A 23,204-nucleotide genomic window follows, 5' to 3' on the forward strand; every position below is an offset into this window, starting at 1 on the left:
CAGTCACCCCAGCCAGCAGCGGCTTCTGTCTGCCGCCACGGAGATCCAGGCCCCAAGCCCCGGACCTCGGGCCTCCCTGCCTCCCCCCCTCCCCCCCTCCCTCCCTGCCCGCCTCGGGCGCCTTGTCTGTGAAGCCCTCCCTGGCCCCGGATCTCCACGGAAGCTGCTTTCTTTTTGTCCGCCGACCATCTGTCTTTCCCGACCCCCCCCCCCCCCCCCCCCGGAAGGTCGGCTCCAGGACAGCGGGCAGGGGACGGAGCCCAGCACGCGCGTGCGGCCCGGCAGAGCGCGGGCACGGGGACGCCCGCCCGCGCCGCTCACCAGGATGCTCTTGTACATGTTGCCGTTGTCCACATCCAGGCTGACGCGGATGATGCAGCAGTCGCCCACCTGCTGGTTGTAGAGGGGCAGTGAGGAGCCGTGGCTGCAGACCCCTGAGACGGAGCGCTTGTGGGTGCGCGTGGCAGCCACGGGCGTGGTGGAGGCGGAGGAGGAGGACGCGCTGCTGGAAGCCGAGCTGATTCCGGAGGTCTCCGGGGACGACTGGGAGGCCGACTCCCAGAACTGTGGGGACGGCACGGTCAGCAGGGCGCCCAGGCCAGCGCTCGGCTCCGGGGGACCCCGGGCGCTGTGTTTGGGAGCCGGGAGCGCCCCTCGGCCGCTCACGGGTGTGGCGTGGGGGCCCCGGGCCCCGTGAAGGGCCGTCAGGGAGAAGGGGCGGGCGGTCACCTTCTTTTCCTGACCATCGGGGGACTCCGGGACGAAGCTCACGTTGATCTCCTCCACGTCGGAGCTGGAGGAGCCGGCCGAGTGGACGCTGAGTGCGTCGGCGATGTCCCCGCTGCTGAGGTAGGGGCCGCACCTGAGCTGGTCACAGGACTTGGAGTGGGAGCTGCCGCTGCTGCTGAGCTCCGTGCTGGGGGCCTGGCGGCTGCGTGGACGGCTCAGCTTACTCGGGGCGCCTCCCCTGGGACACATCCCACCCCTGCCCCCACCCCCACCCCCCCCCCCCCCCCCCCCCACTCGGCACTCCAGGCTCTGCGCCAAGGGCTCGGTCAGTCACCAGCACCACGTCTGTCCCTGCTTTGGAAGCGATTGATTTAGGATCGCCCCATTTCACAGAGGAGGAAACTGAGGCCCAGGGAGGGTAGACAAGTGGCCCCAGTCGCGCTCAGCCTGAGGCTTCCGTAAGCCCCGAGGGAGCCCTTCCTGCCAGCCCGGGGCCACTCACTCGCTCCAGCGCTTGACGATGGCCGCGTTCTTCTTGGCCTTGAGGGTGTTGCTGGCCGACTCGGAGGGGGGCTCCAGCTCACACGACAGGTTGTAGCTACAGGACAGAGAGGCAGCTGTGAGGCGAGCAGGAGGCACACTCGGGTCTCCCTCCCAGAACCTGCCTGGCAGTGGGGGTCCAGACGCCCAGCCGCCACCAGGCAACGGAGCCCGGTCCTGAGCAAGATCCCACACCACAGCCCGCCCGCCCCTGCCGTGCCCCACCCGCACCCAGCCAGCCACACCTCTCCGTCTCGCTGAGTCGCTCCATGGCCCGGAACCAGGCCCCAAAGTGCTCCTCGGGTGTGATGCTGTAATTGTTGCAGGCCGACTGGAGCAGCTTGATCTGGGCGATCACTTCGAATTCCTGGGGCCCAGAGGGAAGGACGGGACAGTGGTGGGATGGATGCGGTGCTCGGTGTGGCCCCAGGGGGGCTGCCGGGGAGGTCGTGGGTGGGGGTGCTGGGCGGGGCAGGGGCCCAGGGTCTCTGTGTCCTCTCCTACTCTCTACTCCCGCCCAGGGCCACTCTGTTCTAACAAAACAGCCCCTCCCAGGAAGCTGTCCTTGATTCTGGCCTCCTGTACCCCCCGCCAGTGGGAGAGGTCCCCCCTCCTCTGTGTATCCAATTCTCCCCACAAATATAACAGGAAGCAGGATGCAGCTGAGGCAGGTCTCCGATTTCCACTCCCCCCCCCCGCCCCCCCGCCAACACGTACGGACGGCAGCCGCTCACCTTCCTCCGCTTCTCGAAGTTGATCAGTCTCCCCTGGAAGGCAGACAGCCAGCGAGCATCAGAAGGCGTCCCCTTGCCCATGACCACCCCTCAACCCCTCTCAGGCTGCACTACCGACAGCATACACCAGGGGGCGGGGTGGAAGAACACACACACACACACACACACACACACACACACACACACTCACACACACACACACCCTGGGCCTGGGGAGGGGGTGGTCCTAGGATCTAGGGGGTGGTGGGCAGAGGGACAGAGCTTCAAACAACTACTGGCCCAGCCCTCTGAGGACAAAAGGATTGAGGCGTCAGGCAGGAAGGCCCAGCTTGGAGGCCGGGCCTCTCTCCTCCTGTGGTTGCTGCCCAAGGGAGGGCCGTGGGCAGCTGGGCCAGACCCTGGGCAGCTCTAAGCCTCAGCGGCTGGGCACCTAGCTCTGTTTACTCACTGGTGAGCTGGGCAGGAGCCCAGGCACGTGGGGGTGGCTGGGGGCCCTCAGACGAGGTGTGCCCAGCGCTTGAGAGCTCAGGGCTCGGTGAGGGGCGCTTTTCCCTAGGGCTCCAGGACCCCGGCCCCACTCCCGCCTGGCCCCGGCCCCCGGGGCTCACTCACATACAGATAGTCCTTCATCGCGGTGTCCAGCATCACCAGGTCTGTGAGGAAGGTGCCCAGGTAGGGAACGGTGCCCTGGATGACACCCTGTGATGTTGGGGTAGGGCTGATGAGCAACGACCGAGGCCTCCCCCAGCCTCCCACTCGGAGCAGCCCGGGGACCTTTAGCGGTCTCCCCCAGACTCCCTCCCAGTGCCCACAGACCCCAACCTCGCCGAGGTTCTGTGGTCCCTGGACCCTCCCCACCCCTAAGCCCACCGAGCCCAGCTGCCATCGGCACCCTCGAGACCCCCTGCTGGTCAGGGCACAGCCCTGTCAGGGCCCAGAGGAGCTCAGGTCACTGCAGCGGCAGCGGGGAAGGGCTGGGGGCGACCCGTCCTCTCCTGCCTCGGGCCGGCCCCCCCTCACCTCTCTCGGCCTCGAGTGCACTCACCGTCTCCTTTGGCCGCTTCTGGGCTCTCTTGGGGTTCATCTCCAGGGTGGCAAACTTGGAGGTGCCCTCCTGCCAGGGTTGAGGACAGGATCAGTGAGACCCTCCTCTCGTCCGCTCTTTCCCCTCCAGCAGACCTGACCTTGGTACTTGGTCACTGGTCCGAACACTCTGCTGCCACCAGTGGGGTGCCCTGGCGCTCCCGGGGTGTGGGAACGTGGGGCCAGTGGCCTGGCCTCCCCAAGCCTGTTTCCTGGTCTGGAAAGTGCAGGTGAGCAAGACACCCACCTCCGGGAGGTCTCCAAGAACTCAGCAGCCCGTGCCCTCTCCGAGGTGGGGGCCCTGCACAGAACTCTCCCACACTCCTCTTCTCCTGGTATCTCACTGCCTCCCCGTGAGTCGTGAGACTAGAGGGACCCCAGGCTCATCCTTCCTCCGCTCCCCCGCTAAGGAAACTGAGGCCCCGAGAGGGGTAGTGACCTGCCCAAGGTCCCAGAGGGACTCAGAGGTGAGTGGGCTGGAGATCTGTTCCTGCTAACTGGTCATCCGGCTAATTTGAGGCCCTGCAGTGACAGCCTGCAGGATGTCTGGGATCCATTTGTGGCGCCTGCCCCGGGGCGGGGTGAGGAGTCCCCCAGGGCTCCCAGAGCTGCCTCCCAGGACTGCTCATTTGGACCCAAGGTCGAGCAGCCCCTTCGGGACTTAGCCTCTGGCACCCCCTGCGGTACCTTGTCCCCAGGGAGCCAGGGTGTGCCCACCCTGAGCTGTAGCGCTGACGGAAGGAGCCTCCCACCCCAGACCCCAGCCGCCCAGCAGCCTGGAGGAAGCAGGAGACCTGCCGATCCAGCCACCCCCCTGCTCCCCGCCTTGTGAACACCTCAGCTGCTCCCACACCATTCCATTACCGGGGCCTCCTGTCCCCCAAACTACCCCACACCGGCCCATGCACCAAAAAGATCCCACTCTCCCCAAAGTCCAGCCCAGACAGGACTGGAACTTTTCAAAGAAACGTCCACCGAGAACCTCCCTCCTCTGCCCAGACTTTACCTTGATGAGCAGCTCTCTGCTCAGTGAGTAGTTGTTCTCATCCGAGAAAATCTCCGACAGCTTCTGGAAGATGCGGAAGCTGTCCCTGGGTGGGGGAAGGGAGGAGAACCATGGGAATGGCAGGGAGGGGTATGAGTGCCCATCCATTTAGGACCCAAGGACCCAACCGCCCAGACGGGTGGTTTTCACCCAGGGTTCTGCTGGGCCCAGGGCGCTCTGTGGGCCGGGGGAGGCGAGCTCCACGTGTGTGGCTCTGTTTGGATCGGTTTGGATTTCAAGGGGACAGAGTGGTGTGGCTGGCAAGGAAACACAGGGAAATCTCCAGTGTGGCTCTGTCTAGTGCTTGACAGATAGGGAAACTGAGTCCCAGGGCAGAGATGCTGGCCTAAGGCCAACGGACACTTGGAGGGGTGCCCCCCAGCCAGCAGGCCGGCCTCAGGATTTGCTGCCTCCTGGCAGGTCCCAGGCTCACTGAGGGGACAATGCTCAGTCGCTTGGGGGGGGTCCCGGGTCCCTCCAGGTGGAGCTCCTGCAGAGAGAGGTCTCCCCACCTGGAAACTTCTTCCCACGTCTTCTTCAGCCTGTGGATGGAGTTGCTCTGCAGGGCCGACAGGATGGCGTAGAGAGACGAGAAGTTCTTGAGGACACGGCACTCCTGGCGGAGGAACAGAAGGGCCGTGGGGTGCGGGTGCAGTCCCCTGAGCTCTGACCTTCCATCCTGGGTGGCACAGATTCCCAGGGAGCCCCAACGAGCACCTGGGCCCCCGTCCGTGACACTCCCAGGGAGGAGGCTCTGAGCTCAACACGAGGGAGGACGTTAAGCGGGCAGTGAGCATCGAGGCAGTGGGATGTGTGAATCAAGGCCAGCGAGCCGCTGGGAAGGGAGGGCTGGGGTCTCTGCAGGGCCGTGGACCGCAGACCACAGCCCTGAGGGCAGATGAAGGCGAGAAAGGGGTTCCCCAGGGCCCCTCCAAGGCATACCCTGGCCACCTCGATCCAGTGCTCCACCACCCTGGCCCTGTCCCGGGCCGTCACAGTCCGGTCCCCCAGGCAGGTGGTGATGACGCAATTGGCCACACTGTTGAACTGGGTGACCGTGGCGCGGACAGTGGGAGCCAGGTGTTCCTTGCCCTTCTTGTCCCGCTGGGACCAGATGGATCCCAGGCAGTGGTAGGGCACCACCTTCTTGAACAGCTCCTGGGGGATCAGGGGGAGCGTCACCTAGCACTGCCACGGCCCAGCTCCGCGTCCCCGGTCTCCCTAGTCCCAGGCAGGGTCCCCGGTCAGGGCTGGAGCTCAGGGAAAGCTGAGGATGTGGCTCGAGCCTCGCAGGCCCGGGGTGGGGGCCGTGCCTCTGGGCTCTGTTCTCCGCCGACCGTGGGCGCCCAGCGCACGAGTGACCCGGATGACACACGGGCAGCGAAGAGCGTCTGGCATTTTCAGACGCCCACCCTCACTCACTGCAAGCACCAGAAGCTGGCTCACAGCTGCGCACACCAGGCGGCACCTTCGGCTCCCCCATCGTGGCTCAGGTCCCCCCACCCTGTCCAGATGCACGCTCACCGCGGGCGCTCCACCCACAGGCTTTGTCTGCCATAAACTCCAGGACGTGGCAGGTGCCTCGTAGGTGCCGAGGCCTCCCGAGCAGATGGTGGGGTGACCCACGGAGCTGGACGTACCACGGTGAGCTCCACCCCCCCACCGAATGGGCCAGGCTCCGCCCAGCCTTCTACAGCCCCGTCTCGTTTAATCCATCGTCACTGCGCACAGGGATGGGGTGGGGAGGGTCCCATCTCTGCATCCACAGTCCAGAGACCACGCAGGAACGGAGCTGGGATATGCCGGGGAATGGCAGGGAATGGACCACAGGCTGGAGGAAAGTGCTCCCCTGCCCCGCCCGGCTGAGAAAAACTGCTCACCGCATCCATCAGTGTGAACTGCTCTGCCACCAGGTCAGGAGGGAAGGCCAAGAGGTGAGGCTTCTCATTCAGGCCATCTTCTGCAGCCACAGGTGACGGCCAGGGAGGCTCGGGCACCGGAGCTGCCTCTAGGTCTACAGTTTGCGACAGAGCTGGCTCTAGTTCCAGAGCTGGGGCTGGAGCTGGTTCCGGAGCCGGTTCTGGAGCCGGCTCTAGCTCTGGTTCTGGAGCCGGTGTTGGAGCTGGCTCTAGCTCTGGTTCTGACTCAGGTGCCAAAGCCGGCTCTAGTTCCGGAGCTGGTTTTAGAAGTGGCGCTGGAGCTGGTGACAGAGCTACAGGAGAGAAGTTTCCAGGTGTCTTTGCAGAGACAGAACCCACCCCAGAGCCTCCCCGAGAAGCCGCGGCCAGGAACCCACACCGGGACCTCTGCCCCCCTGCGGTCCCCCGCCGGGGCTCTCAGTCTCTGCTCCTGGCCCCACATCAGCCCCCGGGGGCTCCTCCCTGGGTGGCCCAGCACCGCCCGGACCCCGTGAACACACATCTCCCACCCCAGCCTTCTCACCCTCGGGCTCGGCCTCCGTGAGCTCTGCGTGCTCCAGCTGGGCCAGTAGAAGCTGGGCACGGCGCTCTAGGTCAGAACCAGGCATGTTGAGCTGCACATAGGCCACCAGCTGCTTGAGGCAGGGAAAGTCTGGGGGCTGACAGAAGTCCTCCGAGTACTGGTCCAGCCAGGTGCCCAGAATGGAGGAGATGGCACTGGAGGGAGGGGGGGCAGGCAGCAGAGTCAGCGGTCCGGCCTTTCCTTCCGCACGGCCCCCTGCGGGTCCTCCATCCAGAGGCCAGGCCCACCTGAGCACCCCCCCCGACCCCCACTGGCCATCCAGGCAGGGGCAGGTCCGGTCAGGAGGCGGGGGCCTGGCCGTCCCCACGGGAGGGAGCCCTCCATCGACGGTGTGGGCACCCCTGCCTTCCTCAGGGAGGCCTGCCCCTCCCCTCTGTCTGTCCGGGGGCCTCCTGGCTACGGCGTAAACTCCAGGACGGCGGAGGGCTGCCGTGTCTGCCCTGTCCCTGCCCTGGCCACACACAGTAGGTGCTGCGTAAGTGTGTGAGGAGGAGGGAACAGGCCCCGTCCTCCCGCCCAGCCTGCGTGGGCTCTCATGGCCCCTCGGCCCCAGCTCCTGCACCCATGGCTGCCGTACTGCCTTCGAGGCGCCTGGGGGTCTCCTCTCCCCACAGACACTATTCTCAGGAACACTATTCTCAGTCCAGGCAGCTGGACTCAGGGGACTGACGTGTGAGGTCGATGGGTGAGCAGGTGGCCCCCACGCCTCCGTGTGGGACCCCGGGTCGGGGCCGGGCAGGAAGGGCTGGGGTGGGCTGTGGGGGGGACCCACTCTCTCAGGGGCCAACCTCAGCCCCCGGCCTCTCTTCTGCTCCCCAGGGCCCAGGACCCCAGCCACGGCTGTCTGACTCCTTTCCTCCTGCAGGAGAGGCCCCCACCCCTCGGCCCTCCAGCAGGAATCACAGCTCGTGTGGGAGCCACGGCTCTGCCCAGCGCCCCCGCCCCCGCCCCAGATGTCCCCCACCTTGGAGACGGGGGTCCTCCCATCAGCTCCCAAGTCCGCTCACTTTTTCAGTTGGTCCTGGGGTCCGCCGTCCTCGTCAGAATAAGGAAGGATGCATCCGTATCTAGAGGAGGCCGTGAGGGCATCACATCTACCGTACCTGCTATGATGTCTAGGGTTACTGGCTGACTTCTGGACGAGAACGGAAGCCCAGGAGGGTAGAGTCTGGTCTGGGGTATGCGAAACGTCTAGAAGGGGCTCCGTGCCCACTTGTTGAGTGAACGAAGCCCAGCCAGCACCTTACAGACATCCGAGGGGGTCGGGGACCCCTCCCTGGCCACCCCCAGGATGGGTCCCCCGTATGGAATCGAGGGCGAGAGCAGCTTCGCCCCAGGCACGGGACACCCAGGCCGGAGGCAGAGAGGAAGCACGGCAGCCCCAGGCAACCCCCTCCACGGGCCGGGCACAGGGTGGGGGACCTGTCCCAACAGCGGGACACGACCCCATGTGGGGTGGTCCTCCTGACACCCAGGGTTCCCACGAGACACCTGAGGCTCAAAAAGGTGCCAGGAGGGGGCAGGGAGCCGCTGTGCTGCGCGGGGGCCGCGCTCACCTTTTGAACAGCAGGTCCAGCACCTGCTGGGTGGTGGTGAAGGCTCGGTACGTGCACAGGAAGATGGTGACGTAGGAGAGGTCGCTGCCCTGGAAGGCGGGCACCAGGTGCTCCACCAGCTTCTCCAGCGTGCCGGCCTTCACCGTCCGCACCTTGCAGGTCTCATACAGGTTCAGGGCTGACTCATTTTCACACTGGGGTGGGACACAGGGGCTCAGATGAACTCCCAAGAGCCCAGTGACATGTGGCAAGGGCGCAGACATGCGTGCCCCCAGCAGAAAAAGGTTCTCAGCTTAAGAAGTGGAATCGGAAGGGGCGCCTGGGTGGCTCAGTCGGTTAGGCATCCGACTTCAGCTCAAGTCACGATCTCGCAGTCCGCGGGTTCGAGCCCCGCGTCGGGCTCCGTGCTGACAGCTCAGAGCCTGGAGCCTGCTTCCGATTCTGTCTCCCTCTTTCTGCCCAATGCCCCCACTGCCGTTCGCACTCTGCCTCTCTCTCTCTCTCTCTCTCTCAAAAATAAAATAAAGCACTGGGAAAAAAAGTGGAATTGGAGATGGGGAGGGCTAAAAAATACTAACCCAACACTTTCCGGCCATTCCGTTAGGGGAACTTAAAACGACCGCCCCTCCTTGTATTAGGAGCATCACTCCCGTGAGCCCTGGCAAAACCTGCCCATTCTAGAGACAAGAACACAGAGGCTTATTCTGGGGTGAGAAGAGATACGGCATGTTCAGTGCAGCCCCGGGGAAAGCTGTGGGAAGGAATCAAGACCAGGTCCTAGAGCATGAAAGGGTGAATCACCATGACGACCAGGCGTCCCCTTTGGAATGTTGTGCTGCTGAGTCCGGCCCTACCTCTGACCTGGAGGGGTCACAGGGCTGTGCCCCAGGAGACCGCAAGTTATATAGTAGCCTCAGCCTCCGCCCCTTTTGGGTCAACTAGCCCTTCTAAGCGAGGTGATGCGGAAGCGGAAGGGCTTGAGGGTCTGCAAGGGCGGGCTCACGGCCCCTGACACAACCGGGGGTAGGAATTAAAACGAGAAAAACTGGGGCAACGTACAAAATCACTTGCAGCCTAACGTGAAGTAAAAAAAGCAGGGAAGTGCCTTTGTTGTGTTTTTCGAAAAGGGTCTTTTTGGGGGGGCGCCTGGGTGGCTCTGTCAGTTGAGCATCCGACTTTGACTCAGGTCATGATCTCACGGTTTGTGGGTTCGAGCCCCGCATCGGGTTCTGTGCTGACAGCTCAGAGTCTGGAGCCTGCTTCCGATTCTCTCCTTCTCTCTCTGCCCCTCCCCCCCGCACAAGTGCGTGTGCGCTCTCTCTCTCTCTCATAAATAAACGTTAAAAATATTTTTTTTAAATATAAATGTTTTACCAAATAGTGTCTTTTTTCACATTCATCAAATACATGCAGAGGGATGCTCCCGGCCGAGCCCAGGACCGGACAGTGGTGGGGGGGGGGCACGAAGGCCCATGATCCTCTGGGAGGGGGGGCTGTGGGGCCCTCAGGCAGGAAGGCCCTGGGAGGGAACCCAACAGAGTCGCCGAGCGGCGTCTGGCCCCCGTGCCTCTGCAGGGTCCCGGCGGTGGAGGCCCCCGTGCCCACACTCACCCCGAGCCAGCGTTGGCCCTTGTTGGCGCCGTGGTGTGCCTGCACTTTCCGCAGGGAGATGGAATGGATGACCCCGTTGACCAGCTCCTCGCCGATCTCCTGCGTGCAGCTCTGTGGAGACAGTGCCCGGCCACCAGGCGGGGGCGTCAGGGGCTGCCTCATGAACCTCCGGTCTGCAGCTGAGGCCTGGTGTCCACACAGATCCCCAGGCCAGGACTAAATGGGCCGACGGCTCGAGGGCTCTCAGGAGTAGTATCGGGGCAGGTGGACACCATCCCCAGCCTCGCCCCCTTCCTACTCCACCAGCCACAAGCTGGGTACGAGCGAGACAAGTCCCCAGGCTCCCAAACCCCCAGCCACCTGCTCGTGCCACCCGGAAGGTGCCTCCCCCACGGTCTGGGGCCCCAGGCCCTCGTCATGTCTCCCCAGCTCATCATCATGCCCCCCCCCCCACCCCTCGGCTGACCCAGCAGCTCCTACAGACCCAGCCCCGGAGTCAGCATCACGGGTCTGGGGCAGGTGCTGGGCATCCCCGAAGGCCACATCCGACGCCACTTCCTTCCCTTTCTGCTCATTCAAGCCCGGGTGCTTTCTTGGGTAACAGAGGAGTTCCCCTTCCCTGTCCGTCATCACGTGCATGGGGACGGGGTGAAAATGATGACGGTGCAGGCATCTGGGCAGAGGACTGGGCTTTCACGGGACTCAAAATCACAGGGCTGTAGAAAGGGGGATCATCTGGCTGCTCCCTGGACCAGGACCAGAGAGGAAATGCCCTGGTTTTAGGGGGCAGCCACCCCTTCCATGGAACAGGCTGTTCTGGGGGGCCGTGACCATCAAGCCCTGGCTAAGGCCACTTAGTCGCATCAGCCCGGGCCTCACAGCCCCGTCTCCCACCTGCCCCTGTCCAGGGAAGGGCGAGCCCGCAGTGGGAAGGGGACCTCTGAGAGTTGAGGGAGGAGCTGGGAGGTGCCAGCTGGCAGAGGGCCACACTGCCGGTCCTCACCCGCAGCTGGGAGTGTGGGTCACTGCCCTGACCCGAGGTGGGCTGCAGCTTACAGAAGACCCAGGCGAAAGTGCCCTCCCTGAAGCCCTTGGCCTAAGCTGGTCCCCACTGCGCCTCTGGGGGCAGCGATGGGGCGCCTGGGCCTCTCGCCTCCTGCCCACCCTTGAGGGCCCTGGGGGGGCTGCCTTCGGGAAGACCACTTCCTTTGGCCTGTGGCCGCCCTCCCACACTGGGCACCATGCCAACGGGGAAGCCACTGCGATCACATTCTCTCCAGAGAGAGAGCCAGCCGACTTCTGGGAACCCAGGGGGAACCACAGGCGGAGGTCACCCCAACCCCGAGCGGCACCTCCCACGCCCACGCCCGTCAAATAGCCGGGACACGTGGAGGTCCGGCCTTTCCACTGAGGAAGGGAGATTCCTGAGGCAGAAAAGCTGAGCCATAGGCTCACTTTCCCTTTCCCTGCCTGGAAGAGGCCTCAGAGAAGACAGGCTTCAGGGACCAGCTGTCCCCCTGCTGGACTGGGGACCCACCACCCAGGCACGTTCTCAGGGGTCAGAATGCTTCCTGCAAAGGCCGAGGCTCGAGTGGAAGCACCTGCCCTTCTCCAGGGTTTCTGAGCCACACTTGGCCCAGCTGGGAACCAGTCCGTGTCCAAAACACCCAGGTTGGTGGCAGCGATTTGGAGGTCCCCATGCAGGACCCACCCGCCAGAGGGCACTGCACTTGAACTCCACATAGCACCTGGCTCCCAGCGGGGCTCCGTCAAGGCCGGCCCTGGCAGGGGCCTCGGCCAGGCAGTCGCGCCGCACCCCCCCCACCCCTTCCCGCAGGGCCAGAGAGCAGGCCCTGCACTCAGCCACCCGCCTCGCTGGCAGAGCAGCTGGCCTGCGTGTCACATGGTTCCTGAGCCCCTCCCCCACCCCCTGGGGCCCCCTTTTGAAGCCAGTGGGGGGTGGGGGGCAGGGCTGACACCGAGAGGGACAGACAGGGAGTTGCTACCCTGTCACACAGACGCGGGGCTGCTCCGGCCCCTTCACGCAGCAGCCGCCACAGACACAAAACCAGACGCTCAGAGCAATGCCGAGTGCAGGCGCCATTGAAACCATCTACCAAGAGACAGACGACCAGGTTCTCAGGCAAACTGCCCCGGAGCCTGGGCAGAAACTGGCAGACGGGGGGGGGGGGGGGGGGGGGGGGGCATTTGTTTCCGGCTCCTACTCCCTTGCAGGGACAGAGAAGGAAAGCAGCCAAGCGTGGCATCTGCCCCCCCGCCCCCGACCCTCTAGGGCAGGAAAGGCAGGGCCCTGGCACCTGTGGGTGACCCTGGGCCACCCTGTTGGCAGTGTGCACAGCATGCGGGCCCGGGAGCAGGCAGCCCGAGAAGGCAGGTCTGTGGCGAGGGGCTGGGGGGCTCCTGGGGGAGAATGGGAGCCGCCCAGCAAACAGCAGATGTCCTGAGGGGAGGCTTCTGTAGGGAAAAGAATGCCACAGGGATGGCTGTGTCCTTGGGGGGCCAGTGTCCCCGGGTCCCCGAGACCCAGTTGGCAGCCATGCCCCACACACTGTCTGACCTTCCACGGCTTGGCTCAAGTGGGGGGAGGGGGGAGGGTACCCCCAGGCCCCGGTAAGCGGAGGTTGGAAGCATGGCACCTCTGTGCCTCACCCTCTGCTGTCCCTCTGAGTACAGCTCAGAGCCCCAGGGACAAGGAGAAATGGCCTGGGTGGCATCTGGTCGTGTGTCACCTGATCAGCCTTCTTAGGGTGACAGGCCAGCAGGATGCCTGTCCCCAGATGACTGCAGGCCAGGCCCCATTCGCTCAAAGGAGAAAAATGGGGTCGCCCGCCCCACCTCCTTTGGGATGGACCTGAGGGGACCTACTGGTCTTTCCCCAGCCCTGCCATCTGTCTCACAAGGCGGCCGGGGCCCACACACCTGGAGACATCACGGCACCTTCATTCCAATCGCCCCTCTGCCCTCCTTGGGTATACATTTCCCGTGGAAGCCACAATGAGGGGCCATAAGGGGCCTCCAGACCCACAGGGGCCTCCACCTCGGACTGGATCCTCCTAAGAGACCTGGTTGAGGGTTGGGGCGGACAAAGAAGGGCCCGAGCTTGTACCACAGTGTCCTCCTGTCTTCTCTTCAGGCTACACATGGAGACCCGGTCACACTCAGGCAGGGTGGTGGCCACTGCCCAGGGCCACTGACTCACAGAGGTTACCCCAGGCCCTCACTGGACGCTGACCGGCACCCTGCAGCCCTGGGCACAGGAGGCATCCACCAGACCCCAGGGCACTGCCTCTCGTGAAAGGCTCTGACTTCCAGCTCTGCTGAGCCTCTCTGGCCCTGGCCTCAGTGAGCTCATCTGTGAAATGGGAAAAAGAGCAGCAGCTCCCTACAGGGCAAGAGTGGGTGTTAAGAAAATGCACGCAGCATGCCCAGCTCGGCGCCTGGCCCGTGAAAGCTCCCCAGAAGCAGGGACAGGTGGCGCCCAGGAAGGGGGGACAGGTGGCGCCCCGGAAGCGGGGACAGGTGGCGCCCAGGAAGGGGGGACAGGTGGCGTCCAGGAAGTGGGGACAGGTGGCGCCCAGGAAGGGGGGACAGGTGGCGCCCAGGAAGGGGGACAGGTGGCGCCCCGGAAGCGGGGACAGGTGGCGCCCCGGAAGCGGGGACAGGTGGCACCCCAGAAGGGGGGGACAGGTGGCGCCCCGGAAAGGGGGGACAGGTGGCGCCCCGGAAGCGGGGACAGGTGGCGCCCCGGAAGCGGGGACAGGAGGCGCCCAGGAAGGGGGGACAGGTGGCGCCCCGGAAGCGGGGACAGGTGGCTCCCCGGAAGGGGGGACAGGTGGCTCCCCGGAAGGGGGGACAGGTGGCACCCAGGAAAGCGGGACAGGTGGCGCCCAGGAAGGGGGGACAGGTGGCGCCCAGGAAGGGGGGACAGGTGGCGCCCCGGAAGCGGGGACAGGTGGCGCCCAGGAAGGGGGGACAGGTGGCGCCCAGGAAGGGGGGACAGGTGGCGCCCAGGAAGGGGGGACAGGTGGCGCCCAGGAAGGGGGGACAGGTGGCGCCCAGGAAGCGGGGACAGGTGGCACCCAGGAAAGCGGGACAGGTGGCACCCAGGAAGGGGGGACAGGTGGCACCCCGGAAGCGGGGACAGGTGGCGCCCAGGAAGGGGGGACAGGTGGCGCCCAGGAAGCGGACAGGTGGTGCCCAGGAAAGGGGGACAGGGCGCTGTTGCTACTGGGCAGTACCCAACAACCAGAGCCCCCAGGAGCTGCTGACAAACATTTAGCGGGAAAACCCTGAGGGCACCTAGGGAAACCTGGAGGAGAGCCAGTACGGAGAGGGCAGGTGTCCTAAAACTGCCCGAGCCAGCCCTGCAGCCTTCGGACTTTTTGCGTTTTGCTCAAATGCAGGAACCACAGCGGGAGACAGATCAGAGGGCCTGATCAGCCCTCCTGGGATCCGAGGCTCCTGGGACAGTTTAAACGCGGCACCCCACACCCATTCAGAGTGGAAACTGAGGATCTGGGCTGAAAAGAAACGGACTTCTCAAGTCCAAGTCCTGGTTCATCTCTTAGACCATAAGCTCTAAAAACTGGGGGAGAAGAAAAAGGCCGCTGTGTGCGGCAGGGCCCTGCCTTCAAGCTCTGGGTGGGTGTCCTGCACCCTGAGTCTGAGGGCACAGACAGGACCGAGTGGGGGACAAGAGGTCAGCCCTGGACAGGGGCGAGCCACACTCCCGCCCCCCCCCCCCACTGCAGCCGTAGAGGCAAGGGGACCTTTGCTGGGGACGATGCAAGGTGCCTGGTTGCCAGGGCAACCGGGGAGCTTGGGGACCCCAGAAGCTGGAGTTTGGGGACCATTCTCGTGGAGCCCCCAAAGAGGCTGTCCCCAAGAACCCTTGCCATCAGCCTGAGTCCAAGTTACTCATCAGCATTTAAAGAGGAGGAAGTTTGGGGCGCCTGGGTGGCGCTCAGTCGGTTAAGCATCGGACTTCGGCTTAGGTCATGATCTCCCGGTTCGTGGGTTTGAGCCCTGCGTCGGGCTCTGTGCTGACAGCTCGGAGCCTGGAGCCTGCTTCGGATTCTGTGTTTCTGTCTCTCTCTCTGCCCCTCCCCTACTCATGCTCTGTCTCCCTCTCTCTCGAAAATAAATAAAAAACAATAAAAAAAATTTTTAGGAGGAGGAAATGTGCCTTGAGCGGGGAGGGGTGAGGGCGCCCCCAGGCTGGCCCTGCCCACCCATCCTTCTGTCCATCCGGGGCCAGCTCCTGATTGTCAGGTCAGCAGGCCACCACAGACCAGGCCTTTGAGGGAGTGTAACTGGTGACAGCTCAGGAGGAGGGTGGCCTGGTCCCGAAGGGGGTGCAGGGCAGGGCCGGCTGAAGGTCCAGTCCAAGAGCAACACCACCAACCACAGCGCCCAATGTCTGCGGGCACTTGCTGGGTGCCGGCCTTCGCACACACTCCTCACGTTTAGACCCCGCAACGCCTCACCTGACGCGTGAGGGAAGAGCTGGGCAGGGAACTCACTCAGGTCAGCAGCCAGGACGCGGCGGCCGGCCGGGGCAGGGATTTCAACCTTGGCCTATGACCCTCCTGGCCGGGCCTGGCCGCCACCCTGATCCACTGTGGCTGCTGCAGTCACAGCCTCAGAGCAGAGTCCAGAGAGGGGAAGGCCTTCTTTAGAGGGCGCAGCCCGTCGGGGATGGCGGGGCCCGGCGCCCACACCTTTCCACGGAGCGGGTGGTTGGTTGGGGCTCCTGCCGCGGGGCCCTGAGGTCAGCTCCAGGACCCAGGCCTGAGAAGCACCACGCCAGCTGCATCAGACAGCCGTGCGGCCCAGTCCAGGGCCCGGGCACTCCCCTGGCACCTTGTCAGACCACACGACCGTGGCAGTCATGACCTGCCTGGCTCTGACACTGCATCGGGCACCGTGGGGACCGCTTACCAGGCCGCCTCTCGCAGTCTCCACCTGAACCCTAGGAGAGGAACCGGTATCAGGTCCATTTTCCAGATGGGCAACCAAGGCTCAGGGATGGGGAGCAGGTCTAGGGTTTCGAGGGGTCAAGCTGGCACTGCCCCGCAGCTCTCTTCCCTAGAGACCCAGCTCTGGACCAGCACGCACGACGCTGTCCCCCGGTTCAAAAGGACATTCTGCCTCCAGGTGTGACTGGCCAACCAACAGTTCCCCAGGGCGGAGAGGGAAATGCCGAGGCAACACCCACGCCCGAGAGCTCCCCAAACGCGGGCCCTTGAGCCTTATGTCCCGGCCCCGCTCACCAAGCAGTCTCCCAGCCATTCATCTGCTCGCTCCCAGCCAGGGGATGCAGGCCCGGGACAGCTCAAAGTTCTGCTTCTCCTGCCCGAGGCTGCAGATTTCTACTCCCATCCCCTGAGAAGCAGAGTGGGGAGTCGCTTCGCTACAGCTGTGTGTCCAGGAACACGGCGTCTCGGAGCCCGGGAGGCCAGAAGCCCGAGCCCGGGACAGGGTGGCCACAGCATGGTACTGAGCCATGGGAGCTATCCGGGTGGCCGGTCAGCAGCCCCGGGAGCCAGTCCTCGACTGCCTGGGGCCAGCGTGGGATTACTCCAACCCCTTCTAGCAGCCGTGAAGGCTGGGCCTAGAAACACACGTCCGACTTCTAGGTTGAGGACGGACCGGAGCCCCGCCTGTGAGCAGTCTCACTTCGGCTGCCCCAGGGAGGCAGCTTGGCAGAAGGCACGACGACCCGGTACCAGCCAGCCTGCGGCCCCCCTTCCTCCTCTCCTGGGGTTCACGGGGGCCCAGCAGGTGGCAGTCAGTCCCCTCCTGAACTTGATTTGGCCTGCAGCCTGGAGCCTGCTCCCTCTGAGTTAGCTAAGGAGCCCTCCTCAAAGATTGCAGTGTGCAGATAGAGACTCCCTCCCACCCAAGGCTATGCCTCTAGGGCCTCCGGTGTCAAAGGCAAATGAGCCCTGGGGGTGAAACTGAAGAGCTGCACAAAGCTGATCAGGAGACCAGACAACCGGGAAGGAGGCAGGAGACTGGGGGTGGGGAGACTCTCCTATTTATTTCTACCAGAAGAACAGAGAAGCCCTCCTCATTCCGTTCCATCCAGAGTGTGCTCAGGCCTTACCGTCACATGGTGTGGGTCAGAATCCCATCTCTGCCACTCACTAACTTGGGGCGTTTGTGCAGTCTAACTTCTAGGGCCTCAGTTGTTTCATCTGTGAAATGGGCAATCGATGATCCTGGCAGCAAAGAGAAATGCTGCCTGTGTGTTACTTAGCACAGGGCCTCCCACAAAGCGCTGGCTGGCTCATATGAGCTATGACTTTAAACCTTTGGGGTCCAGCTGTGGGCTCGCTCCTTCCTAAAAGCCCTCCCCAGTGTCCTCTGGCCCAAATGACTTTTGCCTTCTCTGGTCTAGAAGCATTGCTACCCCTCACTTGCCCGGGGGCTTCTGAGCTGCCTGGACGTGGTTCTGTTCCCCTGACAGCTCCACTGCCCTCCCCATGAACTTATAATTGCCTCGGCAGTGAGCTCTGCCCTATCCTTCTCTGATCCTTGCGGTGGGCTCTCAAATACAGCAGGCCCCCAATAACCAACAGCCCATATTCAAATCCTGCCTGTGCGTCCTCGGCTGGGTGTACGTGAAAATCAGGGACCTCATTTCTCTGCCTCCCTTTATCTGCTATAAAGTGGGGCTGGCTATTACTCTGCAGAGTTGGTCAAAGCCAGCTGGAGAGAGGGGTGGTGCCTGCAGCCAGTACGTGCTGCACCCTGAGAACTCCTCCCTGCCTGGCCAATGTAGTGGCCGGCCCAGAGACGAGGGCATGGGCCAGGTGACCTCCAGAAAGCACAGAACTCCTCAGGCCAAGCTGGGTCAGCAGTGACTTGGCTTTCTCGATCACGATGACGAGTGGATGCCCAGATGTGCAAGGACATCTGGCAGCCCAGAGAGGGAGGGCCTGGGTGGAGGCGTGGTGGGGAAATGGGGGTTGGGGGGGGTTGGGAGGGGGCAAGCAGAAACCGCCTGGTGGTTTCCAGACAGGACAGGGCCACGAGCAGGGCCGCTTCAGCTCTGGCTTGCTACAGAGACCAGGAAACCAGCCCCAGGATGGTGGGGGGGGGGGGGGCACTGTGTTGGCAGGAGGGACAGGGACTTCCCTGGCCCCCCTCCCTTCGGCCCATGGTAAATGGTCATTGTGTTTGGTTTCCGGCAGTGGCCTCCTCTTCTGCCAGGACCCTGGTTTTCCTGCCCCAGCCAGAAGCTTCCCCTTTGATTTCTAAACAGCGGCCATGGCCTGGATCTCAGCGCTGAGGCCGGGTGAGGGAGAGTAGCGGCTAAAGAGGGAGACAGAAAGGGGGAGGGGAAGCAGGGAGATGGAGGGAAGGCAGACCCCTGGGCAGGGGTAAGGGCTCAGATCTGCCTCTCCCTCGGTTCCTCGACCCTCCAGGATGCAGATGGACAGGGAGGGAGGCATAGAAGCCACAAAGGCCCGCCCCACCCAGGCCAGGAACCTGCCCGGCCCCTGTGCGCACGCACGCCGGACCCTCCCAGCACACAAAGCCGGAGCCACTGCCAGACATAATGAAAGTCAGATGAGCACTGGGCTGGTGTCAGGCCTCCCACCCCCACCCTCCCTGGGGGGCTGCTCCAGCCGCCAAAGACCGGAGCTGTGGGGGGATGAGGGCTGGAGGACTCGCCTGGCCCCGCCATCCGCCAAGCTCAGGAGGAGTCTCCCAGACCCACAGTCCCCTCAGCGAGCTCCCCGCCCCGTCTTTCCCCCATGCGGGGCACGGAGACATGCTTTATCCTCAGGCAAATACCTATCTAGGCCCCGTCTAGGCACTGGGGATGCAGAGGCACAAGATCCAGGCTGGCAATCTCCAGCAATTACAAGGTACCGGGGCCCTAAATGATGGAAGGGGAGGGGGCACCAAGGGGGAGGGGCTCTAACCAGCCGGGGGCTCAAACTTCACTCTTAAGGCTCTGGCTTGGCCTAGATGTGCCCTGAGCCCCGGGACCCGGGGACAGCCTCTGTCCAGGCCCCACACTCAGGCAGAACGGGGCGAGGGGGCCCATCCCTGGATTGTGCCAGCCTCTGCTGCAGAGTCAGGTGCACAGTCAGGTGGGAGGTGGAGACCCCACGAGCCACTGAGCCTCACTGCCCAGAGCACACCGGAAACGAGGAACCCAGCCCTCACCTAGGTATCCCCAGCCCCCTTTGTGGCAGGCACATGCCCCTTCTCTGGGCCCTCCTAAATCCTTATGAATTCAGGGTGTCGGCATATTTTCTCGTCACCCAGAAACGAGTCACCCCTTCGGCCTGAAAGGCCCTTCTCCCAACCTCCCTGCCTGGACACCTAGAGGCACAGGAGGGAGGCCTGCCTGTCTGCCCTCCACCCTGCTTCTCGGGGCAGCTCTGAACATCGGATCCCTGTCTGCCCCCAAGGGGTGTTGTCTGGAAGGCCCTTGTGGTCCCAACTGCCTGGGAGGACTCTGTCATCCCAACCACTGGTTCACCTCCTGCACCGCCGAGCCTAACCGCCGGTGCAGGCCCAGCCCCTGCTGTCAGAAGTTCACAGACGTAAACAGTGACAGCGCGCGGGAACAGATCTACCTGGGCTGCAGGGGGCGCGGGACCGGCACACCTAGAAGCTCGGTGGGGCCAGGTCCCGGGACAGACGGTGGCGGTGGGGGGAGGGGGGAACCACGAAGTCTCGGCTCTGGCCCCCAAAGCGTTGGACCTTTTGTGCGGCAGCCCCCACGCCCCCCTCGCCGCCCCGGGTTTTGTGCGGAAGGCCCCTCCCCGGCCCGCTCACCCACCTCCAGGCGCGGCAGGTCCGGGTCGAGCTGCGTGAAGCTGTGCAGCACCACCGGGCAGCTGTCGGGGCCGCCCACCTCCAGGCGCACTGCGTCCCACACGCTGCGACTCCGCCGGGAGCCCGGAAACAGCGGCTCGGCGCCGCCCGCAGGCCCGGCCGCCTCGGCCCACATGCGCTGCACCATGAACGGCTCGCGGGCGCGCGGCCGGCCGGCCGGGCCGCGAGACCCGGGGCGGCGCGGGCGCGGGGCCGGCCCGGCGCGCGGCGGCGGCGGCGGCGGCGGCGGCCCGCGCGGCTCGGCGCAGCCTGCGCTCTGCGCCGGCGGCCCGGCCCCGCGGAGGTCAGGCCGGGGGCGGGGCCTCGGGGCGGGGCCGGCGGCGCGGGGGGGCGGGGCCGGCGATGCCGGGGGCGTGTGTATGTGTGTGTGTGTGTGCGCGCGCGCGCGCGTCCTCGCGAGACTGCCCTAAGCGTGGCCCGGAGTGCACGTGCTGTGCGTGCCGTGGGCCCGCGGTGAGGCGCCCTGCGTGGGTGCGTGCGCTGGTGCAGTGCCAGCGTTGTGTGGGCGTTGAGACTGGTCGAGAGGCCCTGGTGTCAGACCTGCCTCCCACGAATTCCAGTTAAGCCTAGCTCTGTGGCCTCGGACAAATTGCTAAACCTCTCTGAGCCTGTTTCTGCTTCGGGAAGGATCGCAGCGGGGAAGTCATGCACAGCCCTCAGCCGCTGCCTGCGCCTGGCTCTGTGCTCTGAGTCCTGGAATGGTAACTGTGCCTTCGGTACACCCGTGCGCGTAAAGTCCTCAGTGCTGTGTGTGTGTGTGTGTGGTGTGTGGGGACAAGCCCTGTCCTTGCGGGGGCCTTTGCTGCACTATCACCTGTCAGCCCTGGCAATGCTACCGACCTCCCCAGAACCGGTCTCCCATCGCCGGGCCTCGCTTTCTCTGTTTGTAAGAGGAGAGGGAAGGCCAGACTGCACATTCCGTAAGCGTATCGTGTGTACCCACTGTGTGCCAAGCCTCAGCTATCCATGGATAGTGGGGCCCCCGGCATGCCCCACCCACACGGCAGCTTGAACACCGTCCAGCCCTGAAGCAAGGCCTCGACAAGGACTGGTAGAAAGCCATCCGGCAGTTTCTATGAAGGGTATTAAAAAAGAAAAAATGCTCATGCCCTTTGATTCAATGATGCACTGGTAGGAATTCACCCGAAGGAAGCAATCAGGGGGAGGGACGTGGGTCTCTGTCAATACAAGCTTATTTATGGAAACGTCGATTACAGCTGTGCCGAACTAGGGCACTTGGGTGGCTGAGTCGGTTAGGCATCCGACTCTCTATTTCAGCTCAGGTCATGATCTCATGGCTCGTGGGTTTGAGACCCGCATCTGGCTCTGTGCTGACAGCAAGAAGCCTGCTTGGGATTCTCTGTCTCCCTCTCTCAGAAATAAACAAACAAACATACATTTTAAAAAACCTAGGGGCTCCTGGGTGACTCATTCGGTTAAGTGCCCGACTCTTACTTTCAGCCCAGGTTCTGATCTCACGGTTTCGTGAGCTGGAGCCCCACATCGGGCTCTGTGCACTGATTGAGCAGAGTCTGCTAGAGTCTCTCCGCCCCCCCTTGCCCCTCCCCCTCTCAATAAATTTAAATTTTTTTTTAAGTTAAAAATAAATAAAGCAAGATGGGTAGATTTAGTTTGGGGTGGAGATCCCTAGGAGGCTGTTTAGGAAGCTTCTGGGCTCTGCCACCAGGGAGGGCGAGAGGTGGGTGGTGCGCATTTAGAGGAAGGAGGGCCTCAAAGAGCAACAGAAGGGTGACCTGCTCACTGGCCCCTGCCCTCTGACTAGCAACTCCTCTTCGCACTCCTTCCCCTGGGGCCACGCTCTCGAGGCGCTGCTGGGAATTCCGGGCTAATCCAGCAGGAGCCTGCCCTCACTTATCTCTCTGCTCTCTTTATCTCCTTCTCCCAGGGAGGGGCCTGGAAAGCGAGCTCAAGCCCATTTTACAGCTGGAAAGGGGCCCGTGCAGGCCAAGTGACTCAAGGGGGTGGGGGGATTCCACCTGCTCCCAGCACGTCTCCAACCTTGAAGGTCCAGGTGCTGGGGTTGGGGCCCAGGTAGGGTGGAGAGGTGAGGGGGGGGGGATTCCATCCCGATACCACCTGCCCCCAGCACGGCTGTTGGGCGGGGCGTGGGGGGGGGTGCGCTTTACTCGACCAATCTCTCTGGTTCACATCTGTCTGTTTTTACAAAGTCCCCTTCCCTGCCTTGTTCACCCCCACTTTGGGGCTCCCCTCGGGGGTCCTGGCCAACCTGCCCACTGCTCCAGCTGCACGCACGTGAGTGTGAACACAGGCACGTGCACACACACCTTAGCTCCCAGGGTGCTGGTGTAGCACAGAGGGCAGGTTCAGACGCTGAAATAACCTGGGTTTGAAGCCCAGCTCCACTTTTCTCTTCCTAAGTGACTCCTTTACCTGTGGGCAAATCACCTCCCCTCCAACGCAGTTTTCTCCCCTGCAAAGGGGGCATAACTAATGAGACAGCACAGGTGAAGCACCTCACAGAGGTGCTTGGTGCCCCCGAGTCAAACGGGCCAGAGACTCTGCCTGCCCCACACGGTCAGTGACGGGGGCCGCGAGTCACGGCGCACCTCCCGCATGCAAGACCCTCTCCTGAGCCCCAACGCGCCTCCCTTCCTAATCCCGCCCCAAAGCGGGGACCTTACCAGGGCAGGGGCAGCCCCAAAGCGGGGAGGTGCTGCCTGATAGAAGAACAGAGCCATCCACAAAGTGTTCCTGGCAAAAACTAAACACTCATCCAACCAGGCTTGTGTGTGTAACTACCGTTTTGGGGAATTACAGGGGACAGGGGACCACGTTAAACACAACCCTTGAGGATGCGATCCACAGACTCCAGACTGTGGGAATCTCGACGGGACAAACCACCCAGTTTCTTCAACAAATGCATTTCAGGGGGAAAAAGTAACGGGAAAACCACAGATTAAAAGAAAGGTGAGAGACATCTCCAAATGCAACATGTGGGTTTTGTTTAGTAGGGCAACTATTATAAAAAAAAAACCAAAACAAAACCTAAGGGACCACTGAGATTATGTGAACCCTGTTGGATACTTGATGATATTCCGTATCATTTTCTGGGTGCGATCACGGTACTGCAGTTGCTATTAGAGTAACACGCTGGGATTTTTACGGGTAGAACGACGTGCCCGGGACTTGCACAAGCCTTGTCCGCTGCGGGGGACGGTAGGACACGGGGGTGGTGAGCGGAAACAAGAGAGTCCCCGCACTGGGATGCGTCTATGCACTTTCTCCATTTTTGTGTCTGTTTGGAATCTGCCATCGTAAAAGTTAAAAAGAAAAAGGACAGAGTTTGAGACTCACCCTCAATGCATGCGCCTAGGCTCTCAGCAGCCATCAAGGGAGGGCAACAGTCTTCAGACCCCAGGTCATGGCAGTGACACATGGCCAGCCCTGCCGTCTTCCATGTTTATCTATCACTCGCCCCAGGCCCACAGGCGCTCCCAGCGTCCTTAACATCAAAAGAGGCTGGGGGCCTCACTTTGGGGG

The 23,204-nt window shown here is 63.4% G+C and overlaps 1 protein-coding gene across 7 annotated transcripts in view; it reads right to left on the reverse strand.

Annotated features, from left to right (window-relative positions):
• The window catches only part of RALGDS (ral guanine nucleotide dissociation stimulator), a 45,702-nt gene that overhangs the window by 4,357 nt on the left and 18,141 nt on the right, over window positions 1–23,204 (reverse strand). For 2 of the 7 annotated variants that reach the window (XM_042963731.1, XM_042963729.1), the window contains exons 2-16: window positions 9,801–9,911; window positions 8,190–8,383; window positions 7,641–7,739; window positions 6,574–6,767; window positions 6,012–6,343; window positions 5,074–5,289; window positions 4,644–4,747; window positions 4,093–4,177; window positions 3,049–3,117; window positions 2,616–2,702; window positions 2,004–2,036; window positions 1,515–1,636; window positions 1,232–1,327; window positions 730–931; window positions 322–564 (exon numbers count right to left, since the gene is read on the reverse strand). In XM_042963731.1, the coding sequence (XP_042819665.1) occupies window positions 322–564; window positions 730–931; window positions 1,232–1,327; window positions 1,515–1,636; window positions 2,004–2,036; window positions 2,616–2,702; window positions 3,049–3,117; window positions 4,093–4,177; window positions 4,644–4,747; window positions 5,074–5,289; window positions 6,012–6,343; window positions 6,574–6,767; window positions 7,641–7,739; window positions 8,190–8,383; window positions 9,801–9,911 (2,187 nt within the window). Of the gene's footprint in view, window positions 1–321; window positions 565–729; window positions 932–1,231; window positions 1,328–1,514; window positions 1,637–2,003; window positions 2,037–2,615; window positions 2,703–3,048; window positions 3,118–4,092; window positions 4,178–4,643; window positions 4,748–5,073; window positions 5,290–6,011; window positions 6,344–6,573; window positions 6,768–7,640; window positions 7,740–8,189; window positions 8,384–8,767; window positions 9,366–9,800; window positions 9,912–15,761; window positions 15,793–16,093; window positions 16,206–16,929; window positions 17,751–19,626; window positions 19,843–23,204 lie in introns of those variants that run through there. The other 5 variants (XM_042963730.1, XM_042963727.1, XM_042963726.1 and 2 more) reach the window with 5 other exon arrangements.

The sequence above is a fragment of the Panthera tigris genome, chromosome D4 (assembly GCF_018350195.1).
Source record: "Panthera tigris isolate Pti1 chromosome D4, P.tigris_Pti1_mat1.1, whole genome shotgun sequence".
NCBI lineage: Eukaryota > Metazoa > Chordata > Mammalia > Carnivora > Felidae > Panthera > Panthera tigris.